General features: G+C 42.3%; 1 protein-coding gene across 4 annotated transcripts in view; it reads left to right on the forward strand.

Moving 5' to 3' along the window:
* The window catches only part of SIRPB1 (signal regulatory protein beta 1), a 150151-nt gene extending 124457 nt beyond the window's left edge, over positions 1-25694 (forward strand). For 2 of the 4 annotated variants that reach the window (XM_070801223.1, XM_070801224.1), the window contains exons 2-6: positions 7006-7362; positions 13235-13555; positions 14353-14682; positions 18168-18273; positions 18908-25694. In XM_070801223.1, the coding sequence (XP_070657324.1) occupies positions 7006-7362; positions 13235-13555; positions 14353-14682; positions 18168-18271 (1112 nt within the window). In that variant the 3' untranslated portion in view covers positions 18272-18273; positions 18908-25694. Of the gene's footprint in view, positions 1-3919; positions 6584-7005; positions 7363-13234; positions 13556-14352; positions 14683-18167; positions 18274-18885 lie in introns of those variants that run through there. The other 2 variants (XM_070801221.1, XM_019972677.2) reach the window with 2 other exon arrangements.
* Positions 25695-26992: the final 1298 nt, after the last annotated feature.

A 26992-nucleotide genomic window follows, 5' to 3' on the forward strand; every position in this document is an offset into this window, starting at 1 on the left:
TACAGTGAGTTCATTAAAGAGTTATTGAAGGATAAAATGCAAACAAACAAAGCAGTAATATGTTGATCATGAGTGAGTAAAGAAGCTAGTACACCAAGGGCTTGAGAAGTATAAATTGAACAGCTGAGCATTTAGGGCAAAGAGAATTTTACTGACCAGTATTGAGTCAGATGAGTATTGAGTAAGATGAACAGAAGACAGAAAATAGAGCAGTGATTTCACCCCAAAAGCAAAGTATGCAAGTGTGAGTTTGGATCAGAAACAATATTTTAATAGGCTAAGCTCTATAGTGAGGAGAGACTATATGTGAGGAATAATTATCAGAAATAATGGGGAAAACAAGTTGCCTATAGCTACAGTAGGCTTTTCATATCTTTACACCTCTGATCTCTTTAGGTTCTTCGGCATTTGCCCTTGATCACTTAGGGATCATGGCATACACACAAGTCACCTTTGAATGAAAGATCTGACTTAGATCAGAAGTTCTCAACCTTGTAGAGGTAGAAGCAACCTAAGTACTTTTAAAATCCTCATGCTCAGTATATATCCAAGTCTAATTAAATTGGAATCTTTGGTGGTGAGACTCAGTGGTCTATAAACTTTTTTTATATAAACTTTTTTTTATTTATTTATTTATTTTAATTGGAGGCTGATTACTTTACAATATTGTAGTGGTTTTTGCCATACATTGACATGAATCAGCCATGGGTGTACATGTGTCCCCAATCCTGTACCCCCCTCCCACCTCCCTCCCCATCCCATCCCTCAGGGTTGTCCCAGTGCACTGGCTTTGAGTGCCCTGTTTCATGCATCAACCTTGGATTGGTCATCTATTTCACATATGGTAATATACATGTTTCAATGCTGTTCTCCCAAATCTTCCCACCCTCACCTTCTCCCACAGAGTACAAAAGTCTGTTCTTTATATCTGTGTCTCTTTTGCTATCTCACATATAGGGTCATCATTACCATCTTTCTAAACTCCATATATATATGCTAATATACTATATTGGTGTTTTTCTTTCTGACTTACTTCACTCTGTATAATAGACTCCAGTTTCATCCTCTGGTGGCATCTTTGCTGCTGCTGCTACTGCTGCTAAGTCACTTCAGTCGTGTCCGACTTTGTGCGATCCCTTTCCTTCTGCCATTTCCTTCTCCTTTTCCATCTTTAGGATTTCCTAGGTACAATATTGTTTTTGTACTTTGTGATGTGCAGGTCTTTCATTTCCATTATGAAATTGACTCCTAGGTATTTTATACTTAGCTAATATGTAGCTATTATAAGTTCTTTTTCGGATTCATTGTCACTAGTATGTAGAAACGGAGAAGGCAATGGCACCCCACTCCAGTACTCTTGCCTGGAAAATCCCATGGACTGAGGAGCCTGGTAGGCTGCAGTCCATGGGGTTGCTAGGAGTCGGACACTACTGAGCGACTTCACTTTCACTTTTCACTTTCATGCATTGGAGAAGGAAATGGCAGCCCACTCCAATGTTCTTGCCAGGAGAATCCCAGGGACGGGGGAGCCTGGTGGGCTGCCGTCTGTGGGGTCGCACAGAGTTGGACACTACTGAAGTGACTTAGCAGTAGCAGTATGTAGGAAAAAAAACTGATTTTTGTGTGTTGACTTTGTATCTCAAAACTTTGCCGAATTTACTTGCTAGATTTACCAGTTTTTAATGTCGGAATCTTTAGAATTGCTACATGGAAATCATGTCACACACAAACAAGATCATTTCACTTCTTTCCATTTTGAATACATTTTATTCATATTACTTAATTAATCGCTTTTCTCTGAATTTCCAGTATTGTGTTGACTAGAAGTGGCAAAAATGCGCATGCCTTGTTCCTGACTTTAGGGGGAAAGCTTTCAGAATTTCACCATAAATGAGGCTGTTAATGTGGGTTTTTCATATACAACTTCATTTATTGGGCAATTTTCCATCTATTCCTAGTTTATTGACTTCTTATCACAAAAAATGTTAACTTTTGTTAAGTGCTTTTTCAGCATCAATTTTTTTCTCTTTATTCTATTAAAGTGGCAAAATATATGGTTTGATTTTCATATTGCTGTTTAGTTGCCACGTCATGCCTGATTCTTTGTGCCCCCATGGACTGCAACACACCAGTGCATATATTTTCATAGGCTGAACCATTTTTATATTCCAGCAATATATCCCAGTTTGTCCTGGTGCATAATTCTTTTAATATGTTATTGAATTGGATTTTCTAGCATTTTATTGAGGATTGCTGCATCAACAGTCATGTGAGTTATTGGTCTGTGTCCATTCTTCTATCAATAGAGATTTACATTACTTCCACGTCTTGGCTATTGTGGATAGTGCTACTATGAACACTGCAGCACATATATCCTTTTGGATCATGTTTTTCTGCAGATTTATGCCCAGAAGTGGATCATATGATAGCTCTATTTTTAGTTTTCCAAGGAACTTTCATACTATTCTCCACAGTGGCTGTACCAGTTTACATTCCCACCAGCAGTGTAGGAGGGTTCCCTTCTCTCCACACCCTCTCCAGCATTTATTGTTTGTGGATTTTTTGATGATGGCCATTCGAACTGATATGAGGTGATATCTTTTTGTAGTTTTGATTTGCATTTCTCTAGCAATGTTGAGCAGCTTTTTATGTGCTTTTTGGTCATCTGTATGTCTTCTTTGGAGAAATGTCTATTTAGGTTTTTTCTCCATTTTTTTGTTTGGGTTGTTTGTTTGTTTTGGTTACTGAGCTGTATGACCTGTCTGTAAATTTTGGATTCTAATCCTTTGTTGGTCACATTATGTGCAATTATTTTCTTCCAAAATGTGGTTATCTTTTCATTTTGTTTATTGTTTCTTTGCTGCACAAAAGCTTTTGAGAGTGATTATGTCTAATTTGTTTATCTTTGTTTTTACTTCTTGGAGATGGATGGGAAAAGATATTGATGCTTTTAATTCAAGGAATGTTTTGTCTTTATTTTGCTGTGTTTTATTGTGTCTGGTATTAAATTTATGTCTTTAAACTAGTTTGAGTTTATTTTTGTTTATGGTATTAGAGAATGTTCTAATTTCATTTTTTTCATTTTTTTAACATGTAGCTATCCTGTTTTCCCTGCACCATTTACTGAAGAGACTGTCTATCCTCCATTGTACAGTCTTAGTACATATATGCAATGGATCATTACTCATCCATTAAAAAGAATGAAATAATGCCATTTGAAGCAATATGAGTGGCCCAAGAAATTGTCATACTGAGTGAAGTGAGTCAGAGAGAGAAAGAGAAATATAAGATAACACTAAAATATGGGATAAAATATGAGACAAATGAACTTATTTACAAAACATAAACCTTATGTTTCTTTCAGACTTAGAGAATAAATTTATGGTTATGAGGGCAGAAGGGTTAGGGAGAGGGATAGATAGGGAGCTTGGGACTGACATATACAGACTGTTGTGTCTAAAATGGATAACTAATGAAGAACTACTGTATAGCATATGAAAATCTGCTCAATATTATGTAGCAGCCTAAATGAGAAAAGAATTTGAAAAAGGGAGATATTGGTCTGTACTTTCTTGTTATGCCTTTATGTCACTGTGATATCTGGAAAATGCCAATAGAACTCTGAAAAAGTTGAGAAGTCCTCCCACCTCTTAAGACTTTTTTGAAGAGTTTGAAGAAGAATACTGTTAGTTTTCTTTAAAAGTTTGGAAGCATTCACTGGAGAAGACAAGTAATTTGGGGCCTTTCTTTGTTGGGAGGTTTTTTTTATTATTAATTGAATCTGATTGCTAGTTACAGGTCTACTCTAATTTTTTATTTCTTCATAATTCAGCTTCAGTATTGTGTCCTTACAAGAATTTGTCCAATTTACCTATGTTATCCAATTTTTTTGGTGTTTAATCATTCATAGAACTGTTTTAAAATCCCTTTTATTACTTTGACATTATTAGTATGTTTTTTATTTCTGATTTTAATTATTTGGGTTGCCACACTCTGCTTTTTTCCCTTAGGCAATCTAGCTAAATTTGCTTAATTCTGTTGATCTTTTTGAAGAACCCCTCTTGGCTTGTGGATTTTCTCTGCTATACTATTCACATTTTACTTTTCTCTTCAATAATCTCAGCTATTTTCTTTCATTTGCAAACTTTCAGTTTAGGGTTTATTTTCCTCTTCTTTCTCTAGTTTCTTGCAGTGTAAAGTTCTTCAATGCCTGCATTTTCAGCTATAAATTTCCCATTAGGGCTGCTTTCTGTGCATCTCATATGTATTCATAGTATGTATTTATGTTTTCATTTGTCTCCAAGTGTTTTTTAATTTCTCTTGTGATTTCTTCCTTGACATGTTGATTTTTGAAGAGAATGTTGTTTGATTTCTATGTGCCTGTGACTATTTTATTTCCTCTTCTGTCACTGACCTAGTTTAATTTTACACAGTTTGAAGAGCATTTCTTTCAATTTCAATAAGTTGCCTTGCCATTCTTCGTGTGTGACAATGACACATATATAGATTTTTTGTTATGGCAACTGGTTTATGTAACTTGAGACACAAAATAGCCCCCTGACATAGGAGGAACATCAAAACTGCTGAGTGCTAGGATGTGAAGCTCACCTCCTCCCACAAATACATCAAAAACACATCTACATGTGGAATGATTCTCACAGAATGTCTACTGAATGCTGGCAGAGGATCTCAGACATCTGAAAGGGCAATAAAATCTCTTTGTATCTGGGTAAGACAAAAGAGAAGAAAAGAAGAAAGAAAGGAATCAGGATGGGACCTGTACACTTGGGAGGGAGCTATGAAAGAGGAAAGTTTCCTGTAACCTGGGAAGTACCCCCAATGGCAAGGAGATCAGCTGGGATATGGGGAACCTCAGAGCCTTGAAGGAGAGTGTAGCAACCAGTTTGCAGCAGCTAGAACATGGAGAGATACGCACAGATGGTCACTGCAACTGCCCTACGCTTCCCAGCCTGTTTGTCTGCTGGTAAGGACGGGGCAGGGTTTGAAGCTCACCCCCACTTTGGAACAGTTGTTTTGCCCCTGTCAATCCTGGACTCCAGGTGGAGTCATGAGCTGCTTCTACTCCCATCGAGTGCTCTGGGGGCACGCGTGAGCCACCACTGCCACCAAGAACTCCAAACTGGGTATCAGACACCACATGGGCACACCCCCATAAGGGAATAATGGCCAGCTCATGCTGAGGAAAGAGGTGACAGGTATATGTACTAAAAACAGCCCTTGCACCAGAAATATTAAACCCACACAATCTACACATGGATGTTCCCATGTATAAACAGCCCTCCAAGACCACAGGAGATAATTGTTTCTCCTAAACTTCCAGAATAAGAAGCAGAGGAACCATGCCCAGTTAAAAGACAAGACCAAGAAAATTCACCTGAGAAAGAAAATGAAATAGACCTCTTTAGTCTAATAGACAATAATTTCAAAAAGAAGATACTGAAAATGCTGAAGAAAACAAGAGAGAACTCAAATAAACAAAATAAGAAATGAAAAAGGAGACATAAGACCAGTATTACACAAGTATAAGAAAAAATAAGGAAATCTATGAACAGTTAAATTTGAACAAATTCAACAACCTAAAAGAAATGGAAGTTTCTAGAAAAATGCAGTTGACAAGCTGCATGTTGTGGCCAAAGAGAGATAGAGAGACAGGTGTACCTACATATGAGACAGAAACAGATTCACAGACAAAGAGAACGGAGTTTGAGTTGTCCAGGTAGGTGGGGTAGGGGTTAGGTAAGCTATTATATATGGAAAGGATAAAAAACAAGATCCTGCTGTACAGCACAGAGAAGTATATTCAGTATCACGTGATAAAAATAACAGAAGAGAATATATTAAAAATGTGTATGTATAACTGAGTCACTTTCTATACTGCAAAATTAACACAGCATGGTAAATCAATACACTTCAATTAAAGCAAGTTATAAATCAAGTAAACAAAACATAGACCACCAAAGAGCCCTATGTCCTAATACTCACCAGTGAATGTTTTACTTTACATGGCAAAAAAATTTTGTAAAAGCGATTAAGAATCTTGCTATGGGAAGAATATTCTTAATTATCAATGTAAGCCTAGTATAATCTTATAAGAAGGAGGCAGGAAAGCCAAAGTTAAAGGACAAGTGACAATGGAAGCACAATTGGAGCCATAAGAAGATAGAAACCTTGAGAAAAAGAATGTAGATAGTCTCAAGAATTTGGAGAGGCAATGATCAGAGCCTCTAGATGGAATGTAGCCCAGTTGACTCCTTGATTTTAGTCCAGTAATTCTGTTTTTGGTCCCTTCATATCCAGAATCAAAAGATAATAAAACTGTCATTTTTAGTCACTAAATTTTCTATAATTTATTACAGCTGCCTTAGGTAACTAATATAACATGACTGTGTCATGGGAAAAAAATCCCAAGGAGTTGAAACAAAGTTTTACTATCTTCATAAGCTAAGCATTCATTGTATGTTGGGAGCTCTGAACATCACTGCCACTCAAGTATCCAGGCTGTTGGAGCAATTTTATCATAAGTATGTGGATCTCTGGGAAGGACAGAAGCTGGCCCATAAAGGTACTTGCAGTTTAATGAATAACATACAAAACACGTGCATCACTTCTCCTCACAACTCGGTGATCTAAGAGGTCACGTGGTCCCACCTAATGCAAAGGACAGAATGCAGCACTCCCTGAAGGCACAGTGAACACCCAGGAATATTGGGTCAATCATGACACTTTCAGAGAGGGCTCAAGTATTCAGTCCCAGTCTCTGCCACATCACTGACCTCTGTGCCTCGGTTCCCCTCTTGGATTAGTGTCTTACATTACAGGCTCATTGTGCAAGCTTCATGCAATGTACATGCAGTGTGCTGAGTTTAAGGCCCATTCATGGTGCATTCAGACAATGAAAGCTATTATTGATCGTTGATATACATTTGAGAGAACCTACAGGATCACATGAGGATGAATAAATAACTGCTTTGTGTTTTCCTCCAGGAGTGGCAGGTGAGGGGGAGCTGCAGGTGATTCAGCCTGAGAGGTCAGTGTCAGTTGCAGCAGGAGAGACGGCCACTCTGCACTGCACCATGACCTCCCTGAGCCCTGTGGGGCCCTTTAAGTGGTTCAGGGGAACTGGGCCAGGTCGGGAGTTCATCTACAGTCAAAAAGAAGCCCCCTTCCCCAGAGTAACAACTGTTGCAGATGCCACAAAGAGAAACAACATGGACTGTTCCATCCGCATCAGTAACATCACCCCAGCAGACACTGGTGTCTACTACTGTGTGAAGTTCCGGAAAGGAGAACGTGGTGACGTGGAGTTTAAGTCTGGACCAGGCACTCATCTCACTGTGAGTGGTGAGTATGGCCAGGGTGTCCTTCGTCTCCCAGTCTCTGACAAGTCAACAAGAATGCCCTTCACTCTTTGAGCAAAAAAAGGTATCCGGTACAACAGTGATCTGGACATGAACTGATTTTACTCCCTTCTACAAATCAGAGTATTTGAGGCCATGACGGTTGTGCTATTTGCTCCAGGCCCCACAGCTGGTAAATGTGGGAAAAGTCTGGATCCCCCGTCTACCTGGTTCCACAGTCCTTGTCTTTTCCATCACATTCAGTCCTTTGATTCCAGGGATAAAGGGAATGAAAGTCTGAGTGACTTGCTCCTTGACAGGCCAAGCCTCACTTCTTATCTCTGGAGAGTGCACCCTCAGTGTGGCTGAGTCTTCTCTTTATTCAGCACTTACTGAGCACCTCCTGTGTGCCAGGCCCTGCCCTGGATGCTGTGGAAGCAGCAATGAACAAAGCAGGCGAGGGCTCCTCTCCCGTGAAGCTTATGTCCTCTTCCTCCCAAAGAGGAGAAGTCCATCCAGGGCAGGGAGGGGAGATGTGTTTCTTTATTTTCTATTCAGACTATCGCACTGAAAAGAGATTCTAAGAGACACAGTTTCAGCGTTTATTCTGATGGCCGATTGAAGACTATGCCGAGAGGTTCGGTGTTTCCAGAGGATCTGTTGAAAAAATTCTTCGGTCATTCACGCATTGACTCACATAATCACTGAAGTCTCCCAGCATCTCGGAATGTCCCTCCTCAAGGAAACAGTTCTCCATGTGGGTGACTTAGGAGCTGGAGCAGCCCTATTGAGGCAGAAAAGGTGTTTATTTAGATTTTTTCTGACAAAGACCCTGAATCCTGGACTCTCAGAACAGGATGGGTCTCTAGACACCATCCTCCCAAACCCCCATGTATAGATGGTGGCTGAGGCCAGGAGATGACAGCAGTCCAGACCACAGTCACATAGACAATGAGAGGATCCATTAAGAACCCAAACTGATTCCAAGCCAGTCTCTTTCCTGCACCAGCATTGGAACTCCTTTCATGAAAGAGACTTGCACACACAAGTTGCAGAATAAAAGTTCCTTGAGTTAACCATGAAACAGGCTCTTTTCATTGTTTTCCCAAAGGTCCAGAAGGTCCCTCACATTCAGACCCTGAGCCTGAGGTGACTAGAAAACTCTCCCTACTTTCACTCGCATGATCCCAAATCCCTCATTCCATATCAACACCTAGAGCTGCCCTGGTTTTCAACAGCTACTTAACACTCAGCATATGGCAACACCATCATTCATCTTAGAGTCTTTTGTTGATGGACATTAAGTTGTTCCTAACCTTGGGCTACTGAAACAGTGCTGAAGGGATAACCTTTCCACGTGTCACTCTCCCCAGAGGAGAAATATCCACTGGAAATGGCATTGCTACTTTAGACAGTATAAGGATTTTAATTTGTGTGACAGTATTGCCAAATTTCCCTTCTAGTCATGGTAGCAAATGAATCTCCCCAAACCTCCAGACATCAGCAGGCCAGGTGGCTTTATCCTGATTTTGAAGATATTACTAAGCTTCCCAGATGGTGGGTCCCCTGCTCAGTCTCAATACAGCTAGTAAGTGGCTCCCCCACCTCTCAGATCTGCTGGCTCCCAGGGCTGTTCATCCTCTTCCTCAGGCCGCCAGCCCAGATGATCCCCTGGATGAGAAAGGAGGGAGGGGAGGGGAGGAGCAGCCTGTCAGATGGTGAATCCTCCTTAGGCATTTACTCATTATAAACAGTGTTTAGAAGGAAAGGTTGTCTGTTTTCCATTTTACAGATGAGGACCCTGAGGTTCAGAGAGGGGACTTGATTTGTGAATAGCTAGAAGAGCCAAGTGGAGAAGGCAATGGCGACCCACTCCAGTACTCTTGCCTGGAAAATCCCATGGACGGAGGAGCCTGGTGGGCTGCAGTCCATGGGGTCGCTAAGAGTCAGACACGATTGGACGACTTCTCTTTCACTTTTCACTTTCATGCATTGGAGAAGGAAATGGCAACCCACTCCAGTGTTCTTGCCTGGAGAATCCCAGGGATGGGGGAGCCTGGTGGGCCACCATCTATGGGGTCACACAGAGTCGGATACAACTGAAGCGACTTAGCAGCAGCAGAGGAACCAAGATTGAACCCTAAACACTCACAGTGTCATGGCCCCGCTCTCTGCACACCGCACTGTGCTTGTCAAAGTATGGAGGAAGCTCTAACTTCATCCTCTTAAAATCTTGCTTTGTCCTCTCCTTTAGAAATAAACACTTTAAAAAGTCCTGTAAAAGAGGCAAGTCCAGTTTTACAACCCAGATGAGATAGATCATTCAGTGTTGTGTGATGTGCTGAAATGTTCCTCAATGACAGGGATCAACACACTTAAAAGCATCAGGAGATTTTCTCCCCATTGTTGTGATGTTGCCCCTTCACCAGGCCTCCTGTGGGGCAGGTCCAGGAAGGGTGGTGTGGACAGAGTCCAGAGGGGCCACTGCAACCCCAGCAGCACTGGGCACGCCCATTCCTGGTTCTGCAGACTGAGGATGAGGAGAGGGAGGTGTTTCCTAGAGGGAGTGGGGCCCCATGTGAGCAAGAGTTGCTAGTCTAGACTTAGGTGTCAGGAGTCCGTGTCTTCCCTTGTGGCTTCGGGGTTCCCAGGCCTGGGCCCTCAGAGGCCTCTCCTCCCTGTAGTCTTTCGAAGTCAAGAATCTAAGGGAAAAGGGGAGGGTGGTGGTCAGTCTGGGAGCTCCTGAAGATGTGCACTTGCTCTGCTAATGAACCTGAAACATGATTCCGGTTCACTTTCATGGAAAGTGAAAGTCGCTCAGCTGTGTCCAACTGTTGCGACCCCATGGACTATATAGACCATGGAATTATCCAGGCCAGTGGGTAGCCTTCCCCCTCTCCAGGTGATCTTTTCAACCCAGGGATCGAACTCAGGTCTCCCGCATTGCAGGTGGATTCTTTACCAGCGGAGCCACAAGTGAAGCATGGAGGTGACAGGAAATTCTGGGACACGGTGGGGAATGAGAGGAGACAGTCTCTTCATTTCTCTCAGCGTCAGTTTTCTCTTCGTAGAATAGTGGTCCTCGTGGTCTCCTTTCAGGAGAATTGGAAGTGTTTGAGGTGCTCTGTCTAAATCACCAGCACAGAGTAGGTTCTCCTAATTGAGGTGTTATTTCAAAGCTGAGACCCAGTTCCCTGTGCTTGTCCCCATTCCTCACCTGTAGAAAAAGGATAATCACACAACCTTTGCAGGGTGTCCTGAGGGCACAATGACCTGGTGACTGCACCACCCCTCAGAGGGCGATGGTGCTGCCCATCCCAGGAGGGCAGTGGGATCCTGGGAAAGTCTCAGTTTCCCTATCTGTGAAATAGTTGTAATTACATTACCATTCAAGAATCTGTGATGACTGGAGAGGGTCTAGAAAGCCCTGGGCTCGGGGCACTGTGGTTGAGAGCCTGGACCATACCCCTGCCTGGGCCCCCATCCCAGCTCTGCCCCATCCCGGCTCTGGGACCTCTGATGAGTCCTTCCCCACACTGCGTCTAAATCTAAGTCCTTGTCCCTCAGTGACAGCCCCATCCTAACAGAGTAGCTGCAGGGATTGAATGAGGGACACATGTCAAGTAATTAGAGCAGAGCCTGGCATGTCTTCCACCAACATGAGCTCTGACGTGCCAAAACCAGAGGATGTTCTATGGGCCACTTTCCCTCTCAGACTAAGTACAACTAGGGTTGGTGTGGAACCAGGTGCCTTTCAACTTCAACCATTCATGGCATCACCAGGAAATGGTGAAAAGATCCCCAGACCCTAGAAATTCTGATTTGAGTGCACAGACATGGCCTGAGCAGCTAAGTGTCTTAATTCCTGCAGAGGATGCTGGTGCCCAGTCAGGCCACAGGAGCCCAGAGCAACGTGTTTTCTGGGGTCACAGAGGGAGAGCTGCAGTATTTCCCTGATAGACATGGACCCTTCTGGTGCCTGGATTGAAAGAACAGCTGTCCCAGGGGTGGGTGCTTCAGAATAGGCTGTGATGTTGACAGATCTTAGGAGGCCCAAGAAAATCAGCCCAAGTGGAGTGGCAGGAGCAAATCCCACCTCCAACCGAGCTCTCCTGATCTGAGAGGGTATTCTTCCCCACTCAGATCACCCTGTGCAGACCTGAGCTTCATCCCTGGGGAAACCTTCCCAACTTTAAACACAGGAGTCTAAACAGGTGCTGGAATCTCTGCAAACACTCTGCTCAGCCAGGAGCCCTCCTGCCTCAAACACCAGAGAGGATCTGATGAAATCCGTCCTCCTTCCTTTCAACTTGCTTGCAGATTCTGTAATGAGTTGATCTGCAGGAAAAGTGCCTGTGGTCTCTTATGTGTTTTGAAAGCCAATTTCCCAAACTTACCTCTTGAGGGGATTATGTTTTTTAAAGGGGTCAGACTCATAATTTGGTGTTCCTACTATTTCTTTTCATGTTGATTTTTGCAAGGCAGCTGTAGGGAGCAAGACTTGAGACTCTCTTTGGTGCTTCTATTGTGCTTTTGTTTTGCTTTCTTTTGCCTAAAAATGTAGTTTCAGAACTAGAACTATCAGATCATAGGATAACAATCACAGGTGTTACTAATTAAGCCTACTGTATGCTAGGCTCTATATCTTACATACATCCTCACTCATCTTACAGATGGTGTTTGTACCCACTTTGTCCAGAAACAGTGAGGCTCCAGGATAAAAAAACAACGACACTAAAATCAGTATGTCCTGTGTACAGTGAGGTGAGCTCTGACCTTACCTGCTGGGTGCCCTAAGCCAGCTGCATCCTTCCTGAGCCTCATCCCACATATAGGGCCACTCTCAGGCCCCTCCTCAGGGCTGGTGGGAAGATTAGAGAGCTGAGGGTGGTCAAGAGTTCAGCCCATCTTTAAGCTCTGAACAACTCTGGACAAGTGGCATCTGATCACAGTACTTTAAGGGGCATCCATGATGCTGGTGTTTGTTGGATTTGACATATTAAGGTAACTCCTAACTATGTCCTCAAATGTTTGAGTTTTAGGAAGCAAGTTAGATGTTTAGAAATGAAAATGTTTGTTACATTTGCTGTCTGACAACATATAAGGGGATGTTGCATAATAATGAACAATTAGAGACACCCTACAGCACCTATCAACAGAGAAACCACCCTCACATTTGATTTGCTGATTTGTGTATATACAGATTTAATAACAGTTTAAAAATTAACCAGGCTTCCCTGGATGCTCAGACAGTAAAGAATTTGCCTGCAGTGCAGGAGACTGGGCTTCCATCCCTGGGTCAGGAAGATCCCCTGCAAAGGAAATGGCTACCTACTCCAGTATTCTTGCCTGGAGAATTACATGGACAGAGGAGCCGGGCAGGCTACAGTCCATGGGGTCATAAAGAATCAGAGACAACTGAGCAACTAACACACACACATATATGAGAAATTAACCACCACTGGTTTCTCAGCACTCAGTAATCTTTCTTTGCAATCCAGTACTAACCCAACAGAAAAATCGAGACTCAGAAAAAACACCTTTTTGCACCATTCCTTTGAAATTCAGGGATTTATACATTGGTCCTATTGGAATATTCATGGAAAGAAAGACAACTGTGAAGGAAACTCATAAATTCCTGAGAGGAGATTTCTGCATGTAAATACATTCTGGGTTAAACAGAGGTCTGTGTTTCTTTAGTTTTGTGAAGCACCTGACATTTTTCTCCCTGAAAAAAATGCTTCCAGTGCATTTAACCTTCACTGCAACCATGAATTTAAAAATAATGTATTTGCAATTTCTTAACATTGTCACGAGTTTTTTGTAATGATGATAATCACAATCATGTTCTTCATTTATAAATGTTTCTTTTGTAGCCAAGCCCTCTCCTCCCGTGGTATCTGGTCCTGCAGTGAGGGCTACACCTGAGCAGAGAGTGAGCTTCACCTGCACATCCCACGGCTTCTCCCCTAGAAACATCTCCCTGAAATGGTTCAAAAATGGCAATGAGCTCTCAGCCTCCCAAACCAGCGTGGACCCAGAGGACGACAACGTTTCCTACAGCATCAACAGCACAACCAAGGTGCTGCTGGCCACGGGAGATGTTCACTCCCAGGTCATCTGCGAGGTGGCCCACGTCACCCTGCAGGGGGGCCCTCCTCTCCGTGGGACTGCCCACTTGTCCGAGACCATCCGAGGTAGATGTCCCTTATGTCAGCCCAAGCCCACACCTGCCTCCCAAGACCCCAGCCTACTCCTCCTTCCCCCCAGTCTGCTCTTCCTCCCTGCCTTTTGCTTCAGGCCTTGAATTGCCTGAAATCTACTTCCTGACAGTCCTGTCCAATCTAGCCCTTCTAGAAAGGTCTCCTAGAAGAGGTGGTTACTCTATTTTAATTAAAGTGCCAAATGTACAACTGCCATGTGCCAAGCACTATGATAAGTAGTTTTCTTTATTAATGAAAGTGAAAATGAAGTCACTCAGTTGTGTCCGATTCTTTGCAACCCCATGGACTGTAGCCTACCAGGCTCCTCCGTCCATCGAATTTTCCAGGCAAGAGTACTGGAGTAGGTAGCCATTTCCTTCTCCAGGGGATCTTCCTGACCCAGGGATCGAACCCAGGTCTCCTGCATTGCAACCAGACACTTTACCATCTGAGTATCTCCAATTACTGAGCACCTATGCTAAGCCCAGGACCCTATGTGCTTGGTGATTTCTTTTATTTTGCTGCAGTCTTATATTCCAACTGCATGCCAGAGGCTGAGCTTGTTGATTTCACACATTATAACCCTAATAGGAGGTCCCTGTCCTTGAGCAGTGTACTTTCACTGTATTCAGTGACTTCATTCATATGCAAATAGACCCTCAGTGTTTGAGCACCTACTGCATGCCTGGCTCTGTCCTGGGTGACCCCTGCTGTGCTGGGAGCTGTTCTCCAGCCCCTCTCCCATGGTGATGTGTGTTATAAGGTCAGAGCTTCTTCCTGTGCTGTTTCAGTTCCACCCACCCTGGAGATTACCGGCTCCCCGTCAGCTGGGAACCAGGTGAACGTCACCTGCCAGGTGAACAAGTTCTACCCCCGGCACCTACAGCTGACCTGGCTGGAGAACGGAAACATGTCCCGAACGGAAGCAGCCTCAGTCCTCGTAGAGAACAAGGACGGGACCTTTAACCAGACGAGCTGGCTCCTGGTGAACTCCTCTGCCCACAGGGAGGCTGTGGTGTTCACCTGCCAGGTGGAGCACGACGGGCAGCCGGCGGTCTCCAAAAACCATACCCTGGAGGTCTCTGCTCCCCAGAAGGATCAGGGCACCCATGAACTTCCTGGTGAGGCTTCCATTACATCTCACAGGGCTTTTCAAATTTTATCTTTTTAACTTATTAAGAATAGTAATTCAAGTTTATTATAGAAGAGTGTAAAAGTCTATAAATAAAAAGTAGAATTTTGAAGTGAGCGCCTCTCCCCCAGATTTCATACTCCAACAGTCACAATTTAAAACAGGTTGGTACATTGTTTATATGACTTTTGACATAAATATAATTAAAGAATGAAATAAGATATGGAAGGAGATCATCTCATTCATACTGTCCTGCTTCTCACTTTCTTCAGCTATTAGTAATTATGTTCACCATTCCATGTTCGCCCACTTCCCTCCTCCCTGTTCTTTCTAACCTCTGCCTAGTCTGTCTCCCGCCTAGACTTTCCATCCACATCAGGAACATCATCCCAGTAGACGTCGGCATCTACTACTCTGTGAAATTCTGGAAGAGGAGCCCTGAGGACACGAAGTTTGAGTCTGGTTTTGGCACACAGTTGACCGTGAGTGGTCATTGCGCAGGGCTCCTTTGTCCTTTGGTTTCTGACAGTGGACCAGCAGTGATCACAGTCACTCACTGCACGTTTACTAAATGTAGCTCTCAGTTCACTTCCTGCTTTAGCCACCCAAAGCGCTTGGACTTTACAGAAGGGACTCATGGAGAAGTAGGGAGGGCGTGATGTTGTTGAAAATGTGTCACTTTTAGTCCAGATGACTGGGCTAAGATAATCAAGGTGAATCTGAGTCTCTGAGGACAGGGACCACCAGTCTATATAATAAATATGTGCTAATTAGAGACAGGTTCCCCCCTCAGCTGGGGCTTGTCTCAAGGACAGTCCCTCTTTCTATCAATAAAACATCTTGTAGGCTTTCAGGTAACATCAAGAGAGGGTCAAGTCAGGTTCCAGGAATTGTTACTCCAGAAGACCTAACAAAGGCCCACTTTTCTTCCGACATACTCTATGGTGTTGTCCTCATCTGCTGGGTCAATACTGGGTCACCGAGTGTCCATGTGCCTGCCTGCTGGAAGGATAAAGAGAGGTAGGGGAGAATAAAAAACTTCCCTTGAATAATAGATATAGAACAGTTTCATAATAACATCCACTTTAACTTAGTCCTGTGTGCACAACCAGTCAATGGTGTCCACAATAGTGTGGTTATCTGGTGAAGTATATTGACTTTCTATAAAAATCATACAAGTGCACACTTAATATAATCAATTCTAATTGACTAACACCATTTCAAATGGAGCATAAATTCAAATTCCAAAATACTATTATTGTTGTTTTCTGTGCACCAAAATTATTTTCATTTGTAAGTTCTTGGCAAAATTTTCCCATGAAACCATCTGGCCTTGAGAATCTTTTGAAAATTAATTTGAATCAAATATTTAAGAGTATTCAGATTATTCATTTCATATTGAATGAGCTGAGGTAATTTTTTTTTTTTTTGAGGTATTTGTTCCATCATCTCTGAGTTGTCAAATGTCTTTCTGTACAGTTGTTCATGACATTTTTTTTTATCCTTTTGTCTCCAGTATCTGTAGTGACATCCTTGGTTTCATCCTAATACTGGAAATGTGCCATTCCTCCTTTTTTATTTGTCAGTTGTACTGGAAATTTTTCAATGTTATTGGTCTTTTAAAAAGAACACCCTCTTTCTTCCAGTGATTTTTCTCTATTGCTTCTCTGTTTCCAATTTCATTGGCTTTTCTTTATTTATTATTTTCTTCCTTCCACTTGCCTTGGGTTTATTTTGCTTCTCCTTTTCTCATTTCTTGAGGCAGGAATTTAGGTAATTGGTTTAGACTTCTTTTTTCTAGTGCCATTCCTGAGTCTCCTCTTGTACTGCGGAGTTAGGAGAGTGAGCCTGGATAACTGACTACTGTGTTCTTCCTCCAGATCTCAGGTCCCTAGACAGTCTTCCTCCTCTCCCACCTCAGAGTCCTCCTATGCTTGTTTCTTGTGCTCTTTCTAGGGTTCAAGTTGTACTTAACAGGGAGCATAGGAGAGAAAAGCCCATGCCATTTTGTCTGCAGTGGCCTGGAAATGCTTTTAGTCTTCAATCTCCTGATGGGCTCAACCAGGGCTGCTATAGGGTGCCTGACTCAGCAGGCCTGCTAGTGTGTTTTTTGGGGCATCTAGGTTATCAGGCTGAAGAGAAGGGTAAGATGCTGATGTGACTTTCCTACCGAGACCCAAAACCTACCCTGGGCATCTGAGGACTCCAACCGCTGCAGTGCTGGGTCCAGTCAGTCTGGTGGGAGGATGGACATCTTATTGTTTGTTTTTATGGCATTGGGTGTTTTACAATAAATTCCTATCCTAATGGACTTCTCTTCCCACAGTGTAAAACAAACCATACAGTAATGGAGTTTTTGGCTGGTTGGCTGGTTGGTTTGATAGAAAAAGGTTCTGAGTCTTCTAATTCTTTGGTTCTCTTTTATCTTTCAGGAACCAGTATCTGAAATCCCTTCTCCCTACCTTTTTCTTTTTCTCTTTACCACTCAATTGCCAAATAGCACTTCTTTTCTCTTTCTGCCTTTTCTACACAGAGGGTATGCATTTTAAATCATGCCTGTCCATAGAGTCAAATCTGTCTTCCTTAAGTTATGTTCCTATAGTCACTGTGAGTAATTAATATGTTTAGTGATACAAGATAAATATATTATCATATAGTTGTAGAGGTCAGACATTATAATGGGTGAATAGGCTGTGTTCCTTCTGAAGATTCTAGAGAAGAATCCATTTCCTTGCCTTTTCCAGCTTCCAAGGGTGCCCACACTCCTTGGTAAAGGGCCCCACATTACTCTGACCTCTGCTTCTGATCACATCCGCTTCTCCAAATGACCTGCCTCCAGCTTTTACTTACAAGAATCTTCATAACTACATTGGCTCTGCTTGGAAAATCTAATTTAGTGTGCCCATCTCAAGATCCTTAACAAATCACTACTGCTAATCCTTCTTGACATGTAAGGTAACATATGCATAGAACCTGGGGATTCTATGCCAATCCTTTAAAATCAGGCTTACCTTGAATCCCTTTCCTATAGTCTGTGCTCTTAGGAAATTTTCCCAATATTTTCAAAGTTTAGATATATTTAATATTGATGATGATAATCTCAAATAACTCTAGGCACCTGTTCTAGCTGCCTTGCCTGTTTCTCCTGCATTTTCCTGATGCTTTGCCAAGGATGGAATTACAGCCTAATGAGAGATTGTGCACAAAGATTTGCTGAATTTTTCTTGTCTCACAGTTATTTTCAATCCTGGTATTTTCTTTACAAATAATAGGACCGTTGAAGCCTGAGAAAAGAAAGAGGAAAAATGAGGGGATTCTGTACCCTAATTTCTGCCTTGAGCCTTAGTTCAGGTTGCAGGTCAAAGCCATAGCATGTTGATGGGCCTAGGCAGCCTCAGATGGAGTAAGTGGAGGCCCCTGGGAATGGCTCCTGTGTGGCGCATCTAACCACTCTCCTTGTCCCCTGATTTCCAGGTCCAGAGCTGTCTTCTCTTTGGGCAGTTGCCTTCCTAGTCCCTAAGGTGCTGCTGCTGCTCAGTGTCTCTGTCATCTTTGTCCACAGGAAGTGTCGAGCCTGACTGTAAGTTATGGATGAGGGAGGGACAAAATCTAGAAGACACACGGTCATTAGGGGGGCCACCCACAGGCCACACAGGGGCAGGGCTCACACGCAGTTAAGAGAAGGAGGCACACCTCCCTCGGTACCCTCAGGAGTATCATGTTTCCCTCTAAGAGGTGCCCAGCTCCCAGGAGATGGTGAGGTCCTGGAGGGGGTGGACTGCATCAGGGATTTCAAAGGGTTTCTCCTGGTGTTTCTGTGGAGGAGGTAGGCAGAGTGTGCTGAATGAGGAGCAGCTGAGTGGGTGGCTCCCTTGGAGACCATTTCTAGATCACTGAACTCAGGAGCTCCCTGGGACAACAGGTATCCACACTTAAGGTAATATTGATTAGTCCCAGATCAGCTCCTCTGAAGGCTGCTCCAACTGTGACCTCTGTGTGACAGAGTGGAAGGCCTGAGGAGGGAGTATGAGGACCTGGGGAGGAGGCTGAGGGGTCACAGTCCTAACTCGGGGGCTGTCCATCCCTTCAGGCCTGGCATCCCAGGAGGAGTATACCTGGGCATGTGGGAGGCATGCAGAGAACTTTTCCTGAATGATGAGCAGATAATTAAGTATGAAAATGTTTCCCACAGCTCCTTCCTTCCTCCCTGCTAGGTGTCACCGCCAGCCTCTACTGTCTCCTTCCCTCACTGAGGGCCCAGCCCACAAGAAGGACCCAGCTGAAAGTTTCCACAACTCTGCTCCAAAAGTCTTCTGTCCATGGAGATCTGCCTGCCCACATGTTCATGAAACCCCCAGAGCTGAATCTTCATATGTGATCCTGAGCAGAGATCATGGGGAGTAGCTCTGGAGACTGACTCACAACATCTCCCTTGGACATGAGAATTCAGTTCAGTTCAGTTGCTCAGTCGTGTCTGACTCTTTGCAACCCCAGGAACTGCAGCACACCAAGCCTCCCTGTCCATCACCAACTCCCGGAGTCGACCCAAACCCATGTCCATTGAGTCGGTGATGCCATCCAACCATCTCATCCTCTGTTGTCCCCTTCTCCTCCTGCCCCCAATCTTTCCCAGCATCAGGGTCTTTTCAGATGAGTCAGCTCTTCCTATCAGGTGGCCAAATATTGGAGTTTCAGCTTCAACATCAGTCCTACCAATGAACACCCAGGACTGATTTCCTTTAGGATGGACTGGTTGGATCTCCTTGAGTCCAACTAATACAGATCATCCATCACCTTGGACTTAGCCACGGACTATACACTGATACCCTGTGGAGAAATTATTCTGTCTTCTGGATTCTTGCCTTCACTTAACTCCCCACCATTGAAGTGCCTCTTTAGTTTTAAACCAAGTGCCATCTTGGTTTTAAGAAAAAATTTTCTCCTTCTCCATTTGTCTAGATAGCCTACTTCTCAAACCCAGAAATTAGTGTTTTGTTCTCTTTCTGCAATGGAAAGAGTAGTTTTCCATCAACTTGAATCTTTCACAATCCTTATGAATTGCTCATGGGAAATATGCTGTGTCCAGAAGCTTTGAATTCATCCTTGATTTCTCTTTCTTTTATGCTGTTGTTGTTGTTCAATCATTCAATCATATCTGACTCTTTCCAAACCCATGGACTGCAGCATGCCAGGCATCCCTGTCCTTCACTGTCTCCCAGAGTTTGCTCAAACTCGTGTCCATTGATTTGATGATGTCGACTAACTCATCCTCTGTCACCCCCTTCTCCAGCTGCCCTTAATCTTTTCCAGCATCAGGGTCTTTTCCAATGAGTCAGCTCCCCCCAATAGGTAGTCAAAGTCTTGGAGCTTCAGCAACAGCGCAGTCCTTCCAATTAATAATTAGGGTTGATTTCTTTTAGGAATGACTGGTTTGATCTCTTCACTGTCCAAGGGACTCTCAAGAGTCTTCTCCAGCACCACAGCTCAGAAGCATCAATTCTTCAGCACTAAGCCTTTTTTACGGTCCAGCTCTCACATTGGTACATGCCTACTGGAAAAGCCATAGGTTTGACTAGTAGTATCTTTGCTGGAAAAGAGATGTCTCCGCTTCTTAATATGCTGTCTAGGTTGGTTATAGCTTTTCTTCCAAGGAGCAAGAATCTTTTAATTTTCTGATTGCAGTCTCTGTCCACATTGATTTTGGAGCCCAAAAAAGTAAAGTCTGTCACTGTTTCCATTTTTATCCCATCTATTTGCCATGCAGTAATGTGACCGGATGCCATGATCTTTGTTTTTTGAATGTTGAGTTTTAAGTCAGAGTTTTCACTTTCCTCTTTCACCTTCATCAGGAGGCTCCTTAGTTCCTCTTTACTTTCTGCCATTAGGGTGGTGTCATCTGTATATCTAAGGTTGTTGATATTTCTCTTGGCAATATCTTGATTCCAGCTAGTGCTTCAGCCATTTCACATGATTTTTCTCTGCATATAAGTTAAATAAGCAAGGTGACAATATACAGCTTTAATATACTCATTTCCCAGTTTGGAACCAGTCTGTTGTTCCATGTCCAGTTCTAACTGTTGCTTCTTGACCTGCATACAGATTTCTCAGGAGGTAGGTAATATGGTCTGGTACTTACATCTCATTAAGAATTTTCCACAGTTTATAGCTCATTTTCAATTCTGCCTTCAAAATGGTAAAGTCCAGTAGTGAGATAGTAAACCTTTAACAATTGATTCTTTTTTTTAATTAATTAATTTATTTTAATAGGAGGCTAATTACTTTACAATATTGTAGTGTTTTTTGCCATACATTGACATGAATCAGCCATGGGTGTAAATGTGTTCCCCATCCTGAACCCCCTCCCACCTCCCTCCCCATCCCATCCCTCAGGGTCATCCCAGTGCTCCGGCCCTGAGCACCCTGTCTCATGCGTCGAATCTGGACTGGCGATCTATTTCACATATGATAATATACATGTTTCAATGCTATTCTCTCAAATCATCCCACCCAACAACTGACTCCAAAAAAAGAAAGAAAAGCCTGATTGGTAGTACATGCTAATTCTTTCTGTAAATACCCCCAATGTGGTCAATTTTAGGTTACCATCAGTTTAACAACTTGCTTGCAAAATTCCTCAAAATATCAAGTCTCATGAGCCAGTCCAAGCCTCTTCCAGCACACCACTGAACTCTCCATAATGTCCACATTCTCATCCCACCATCACTCCCTCGTCTCAGCCATCATCATCTCTTCCTGTATCATTGCTATGATCTCTAACTGGCTTTCCTGTTTTAGGCACAGTGAATTTTGGGGAATGTCAGTCAAATCTTACCACTCCTCTGCTCCCCACCCCCACACATATGCACCTCTCCCTCTCTTCTTTCCAACCTCTGCTCAAATTTCACTTTATCCAAGGCACCTTTCATACACTACCCTGTATAAAATGTCAGTGGTTCTCTTACCCTGGCATTCCATGAGCCCTTAACCTGGTTGATTTGTTTCTTAAGTACTTATTGTCTTGATGGTCTGTACAGAAGTTGGAAAAGAATTTCTAAACACAGAATATTTCAGAAAGGAATGAGTTGACTAAGAATAAAGATCAGAGATAATGAGAACACTGGAAGCAAAGGGGCCAACTTCTGACAGACCACAGAGAGATGACTGTTAAAACAGTGGGCCGGCTCAAGGAGAGCCATGCCTTTCATGGGTCAATAATCAACTTTTAACAGCCTCAGGGAAAATAAAATTCCTGCTGAAAGGATGGCAGTAGGTGATTGGTTAGGATAGGTATTTTTACCTAATGTGGGGTCAGGGAGAAGGCCAGTTTAGATCAGGAGTGGGGATGGGAGTCAAGGTAAAGGTTGGCAAGAGGGTCAGTCGGTTCTAGAGACGACTTTTGTGCTGGGTTCTGCATCTGTGGCATTGGTACAAGACCTCCCACCTGCAATACTGGTATATGGCTCCCTGCATATTACCATCTGACATACAAAGCGTATGCAGTCCTCACTTTGCATGGTAGAAAAGGACTATAAAAATTACTGAATAAACTGACAGTGAGCTCAGTAATCAATAGGAAAGATAATGTTCATTCTATGATGTTTTAAATTTGTTTCAAAACATTATAAACTCTCTGTCAGCTATTACTACTTGTACTTTGACAAATTAGAAACATTGAGAATTTAAGTAATTTATTAACATTTCTTTGTAAAAACATAAAAAATGCTAGCACCCTATTTACATTCTTCTTGTATAATTTACAACATTGTTGGTGTTGTTCAGTTGCTATTTGTGTCCCACTCTTTTCAACCCCTTGAACTGCAGCATGCCAGACTTCTCTGTCCTTCACTCTCTCCTGGAGTTTGCTTAAACTCATGTCCACCGAGTTAGTGATGCCATCAAACTATCTCAGTCTTTGTCACCCCCTTCTCGTCCTGCCTTCAATCTTTCCCAGCATCAGGGTTTTCAGCATCAGGGTCTCTTCCAATGAGTTGGCTCTTCCCATCATGTGGCCAAAGAATTGGAGCTTCAACTGCAGCATCAGTCTATCCAAACAATATTCAGGATTTATTTCCTTTAGGATTGACTGGTTTGATCTCCTTGCTGTCCAAGGGACTCTCAAGAGTCTTCTCCAACACCACAGGTTGAAAGCATCAAATTCTTTGGGGCTCAGCCTTCTTAATGGTCCAACTCACACATCTATACATGACTACTGGAAAAACCATAGCTTTGACTATATGGCCTTTGTAGGCAAAGTGATGTCTCTGCTTTTTAATACACTGTCTGGGTTTGTCATTGAAAGAAAGTTATGTGGCTCAAAATAGCCTGGAGTTAAAAATCCCCTCCAGGTCCTCCCCACCATTCTATGCAAAACAAAGAACTCTCTCACCCAAAGGGGAAAAAAAAAAAAACTGGATTTTTTTACTTTTTGAGGCTGATTACACCCAGTTCCCAGGCAGTCCAACCTCTGGCCGATCTCCAGAATTCCTTGCCCCAGCCATTTAAGAGATAACTACTCCAAACAACCTTGGAGAAGAACAGGCCCCCTTCAGACAATAGCTTTCCACATACATGCCTATATATACTTACTCTTTTCTTGGGTTAGTGCAGCAGCTCACTAATCTGACTGCTGTCCTTTCTCACCTCATTAAGGGTGCTCTGTTCCTGTAAAGTGCCAGTCTCATTCTTTTTCCAAACCTCGCTTTCTCTAACTCCCTTACCCAACAGTCATACCTTTTCTTTCAAGGAGCAAGTGCCTTTTAATTTTGTGGCTATAGTCACTGTCTGCATTGATTTAGGAGCCCAAGAAAATAAAGTCTGTCACTGTTTCCATTTTTCCCCCATCTATTCATCATGAGGTGATGGAACCAGATGCCATGATCTTTGTTTTTTGAACGCTGAGTTTCACTGTCCTCTTTCACCTTCATCAAGAGGCTCTTTAGTTCCTCTGTGCATTCTGCCATTAAATTGGTATCATCTGCATATCTGAAGTTGCTGATATTTCCCCTGGCAAACTTGATTCCAGCTTCTAGGTCATCTATCCCAGCATTTCATGCATGTAAGTTAAATTAATAGGGTGACAATACACAATCTTAACGTACTGCCTTCCCAATTTTGAATCAGTCCGTTGTTCCTTGTCCAGTTCTAAATATTGCTTCTTGCCCTACATACAGGATTCTCAGGAGACAGGTAATGTGGTTCAATATTCCCATCTCTTTAAGAATTTTCGACAGTTTTTTGTGATCCACACAGTCAAAGGCTTTAGCATATTCAAGGAAGCAGAAGTAGATGTGTGGGTTTGTTTTCTTTTTCAATTCCCTTGGTTTCTCTATGATCCAGCGTATGTTGGCAATTTAAAATTCAAGAAGGCAAAATGGTTGTCTGAGGAGGCCTTACAAATAACTGAGAAAACAAGAGAAGTGAAAGGCAAAGGAGAAAGGGAAAGATATACCCAACTGAATGCAGAGTTGCAGAGAATAGCATGGAGAGAAAAAACAGCTCTCTTAAATGAACAGTGCAAAGAAACAGAGGAAAACAATAGAATGGGAAAGACTAGATATCTCTTCAAGAAAATTAGAGATACCAAGGGAACATTTCATGCAAAGATAGGCACAATAAAGGACAAAAATGGCAAGGACCTAACAGAAGCAGAAGAGGTTAAGAAGTGGCAAGAATACATAGAAAAACTGTACAAAAAAGCTCTTAATGATCCAGATCACCATGATGGTGTGGTCACTCACCTAGATCCAGATATCCTGGATTGTGAAGTCAAGTGGGCCTTAGGAAGCATTACTATGAACAAAGCTGGAGGAGGTGATGGAATTCCAGCTGAGCTATTTCAAATCCTAAAAGATGATGGTGTTAAAGTGCTGCACTCAATATGGCAGCAAATTTGGAAAACTCCGCAGTGGCCACAGGCCTGGAAAAGTTCAGTTTTCATTCCAATCCCAAAGAAAGGCAATGTCAAAGAATGTTCATATTACCATGCAATTGCACTCATTTCACATGCTAGCAAGATTATGCTCAAAATCCCTCAAGCTAGGCTTCAGCAGTATGTGAACCGAGGACTTCCAGGTGTACAAGCTGTATGTTAAAAAGGCAGATTAATTTACAATATAAGAGTATCTTTTTTACAGCCCGGTGACTTATGCTCCTTTGGATCAGTTTCCAACATTTTATGCCTTGTACTCTCAATGTTGTGAAATCTTTTCAAAACTTTCTTTAATTTGAAGTATTTGCTGCTGTCACTTCTTTTGAGAAAACTTCACCCTTTTCCTCACCACCACTTTCCTCATTTATGTTATAAGTTTGCCTTCACTAAGTTCTTCTGATTGTATATCTGGAATCTTTCCAACAGTATCAAGTTACCACTCCATGGTCACCTATTTCTTCTGTAATCCATTTATTTTCCTCTTGAATATAACTTCCAGTCCCATCATTGTTTCCCAATGCACTTTCATCCTTGATGCCAATCCCCTATTATAATTACTCATTTTGTAAATGTCATGTGGGTTCATCACTGGAAGAGAGGAAACAACACAACTACACATCCTGCTGTTTCTGCCTAAACTGAGTAACAGAGTCACAGTGACCAAACTATAGACTTTCAAAGAATTGATATGAATGTTTATTGATCATGATGAGCATCTGTTAGTACACAGTGATTTGTGGGCTGAAGTAGAGTAAGCAGCTTTATGCAATTATTAGTCATACTTTATGCAATTATTCAGCTTTCTGTGGTAACTGAAATCTGAACTGTGTGTTGCAAGACTGACGTTATTCAACTAGACTGAAAGTCTTGCATGATGAAAAATGAACCCCGATGTATGTGTTGTCTCTTCCTCAAACAAGATGCAAATTCTATCAGTTCTATGAGAAGAGGCTGAATCCTCAGTTGCCAGATCACTTACTGCCACATATCAGGCCATTAATGTTTAATTTAATCAGTGAGTGAATTTGTCTTTACTAAATGCTTTATTTCAAAATAAAAATGATTTAATTCAATCACCTGGCTCTTCTGTTCTAAAGGCCTTTCATTAAAGGCTAATCTTTCTTCTTTGTGTTTAGAAATCCTATCAAAAATTCAATATCCTTCAGAAAATAAGGAAGTGAAAAACTAAAAGAAAACAAAATGAAAAAGCGAAAACCATTGATAGAGGAGTTTGTCAAAGAGGCTCAGGAACCAACAGAAAGATCTCCCAATGGAGAAAGCTGAAACAATTTGAGGAACAAATATATCAAATGTTAGAGATATATTTTTATACACACACACACATATGTACATATATTTCTGAATGTTTTTGTCCCTTCAAAATTCACATTTCAGAATATTAATGCTCAAGATGACCATGTTAGAAGTTGGAGCATTTGGAACACTACTAGTTCATGGGGAATTCTCTGTTATGAATGGGATTAGTACCCTTGCAAAAGAGAACCCCAAGATCTTCCTAGTTCCTTCTGCCATGTGAGATTCCATGAAATTAATGAGATTACATAAGAAATCTACAGTCCAAAACAAGACCCTCACACCATCATGCCGCCACAGTCATAGTGGAATTCAAGCCTCCAGAACTGTGAGCAATAAATTTCCAAGTCACCCAGTCTGTGATATTTTGTTATAGCATCCCAAATAGACCAAGACAGATTATAACCTCAAATAAAATAAATATCTATGACTCCCTATTGATGTAAACAAGTAACTGAATACATTAATAAATGGAGGAGAATATGTAAATATCTTTTGTACGGGAAAGTTCCAAATAATTTGTATAGACAGTTCACTCTAAAGAAGGGGAAACCCAGTTCAACACTCCTGAACTAAGGGCTGCACATTGTGACCCCCTTCCAGAGAGGACAAAATGGAAGAAGGAAAAGAGAGTAACTTTACAGTGGAGAAACCTGACAAATACAAGTGAGCCACTTTTTCAATAACCATAAACCAACATTATTAGGCATAAATTATTCTGTTGATGTGATGAACATGGAACTTTCCCTCTAAGACCATTTTTCCCAAAATACCCATAACTTCAGTTTAGTTACTGGAAGAGCATCAGAAAAACTGTAATCTAGGGACATACTAAAATATACTGGTATTCATCAAATTTGTTGAAATCATCAAAAGCAAGGAAAGTCAGAGAAGATTCACAGCTGAGAGGAGCCTTAGGAGACATGGCAAGTAAATGTACGCAGTATCCTGCGTGGGATCTTGGAAAGGACAAGAACTTTGTATAAAACTTAAGGAAGTCTGTCGTGGAATGAATGTTTGCATCCCTCCAAACTTCATCTGTTCAAGTTTAATCTCC

The sequence above is a fragment of the Bos indicus genome, chromosome 13, assembly GCF_029378745.1.
Source record: "Bos indicus isolate NIAB-ARS_2022 breed Sahiwal x Tharparkar chromosome 13, NIAB-ARS_B.indTharparkar_mat_pri_1.0, whole genome shotgun sequence".
NCBI classification, from domain to species: Eukaryota; Metazoa; Chordata; class Mammalia; order Artiodactyla; family Bovidae; genus Bos; species Bos indicus.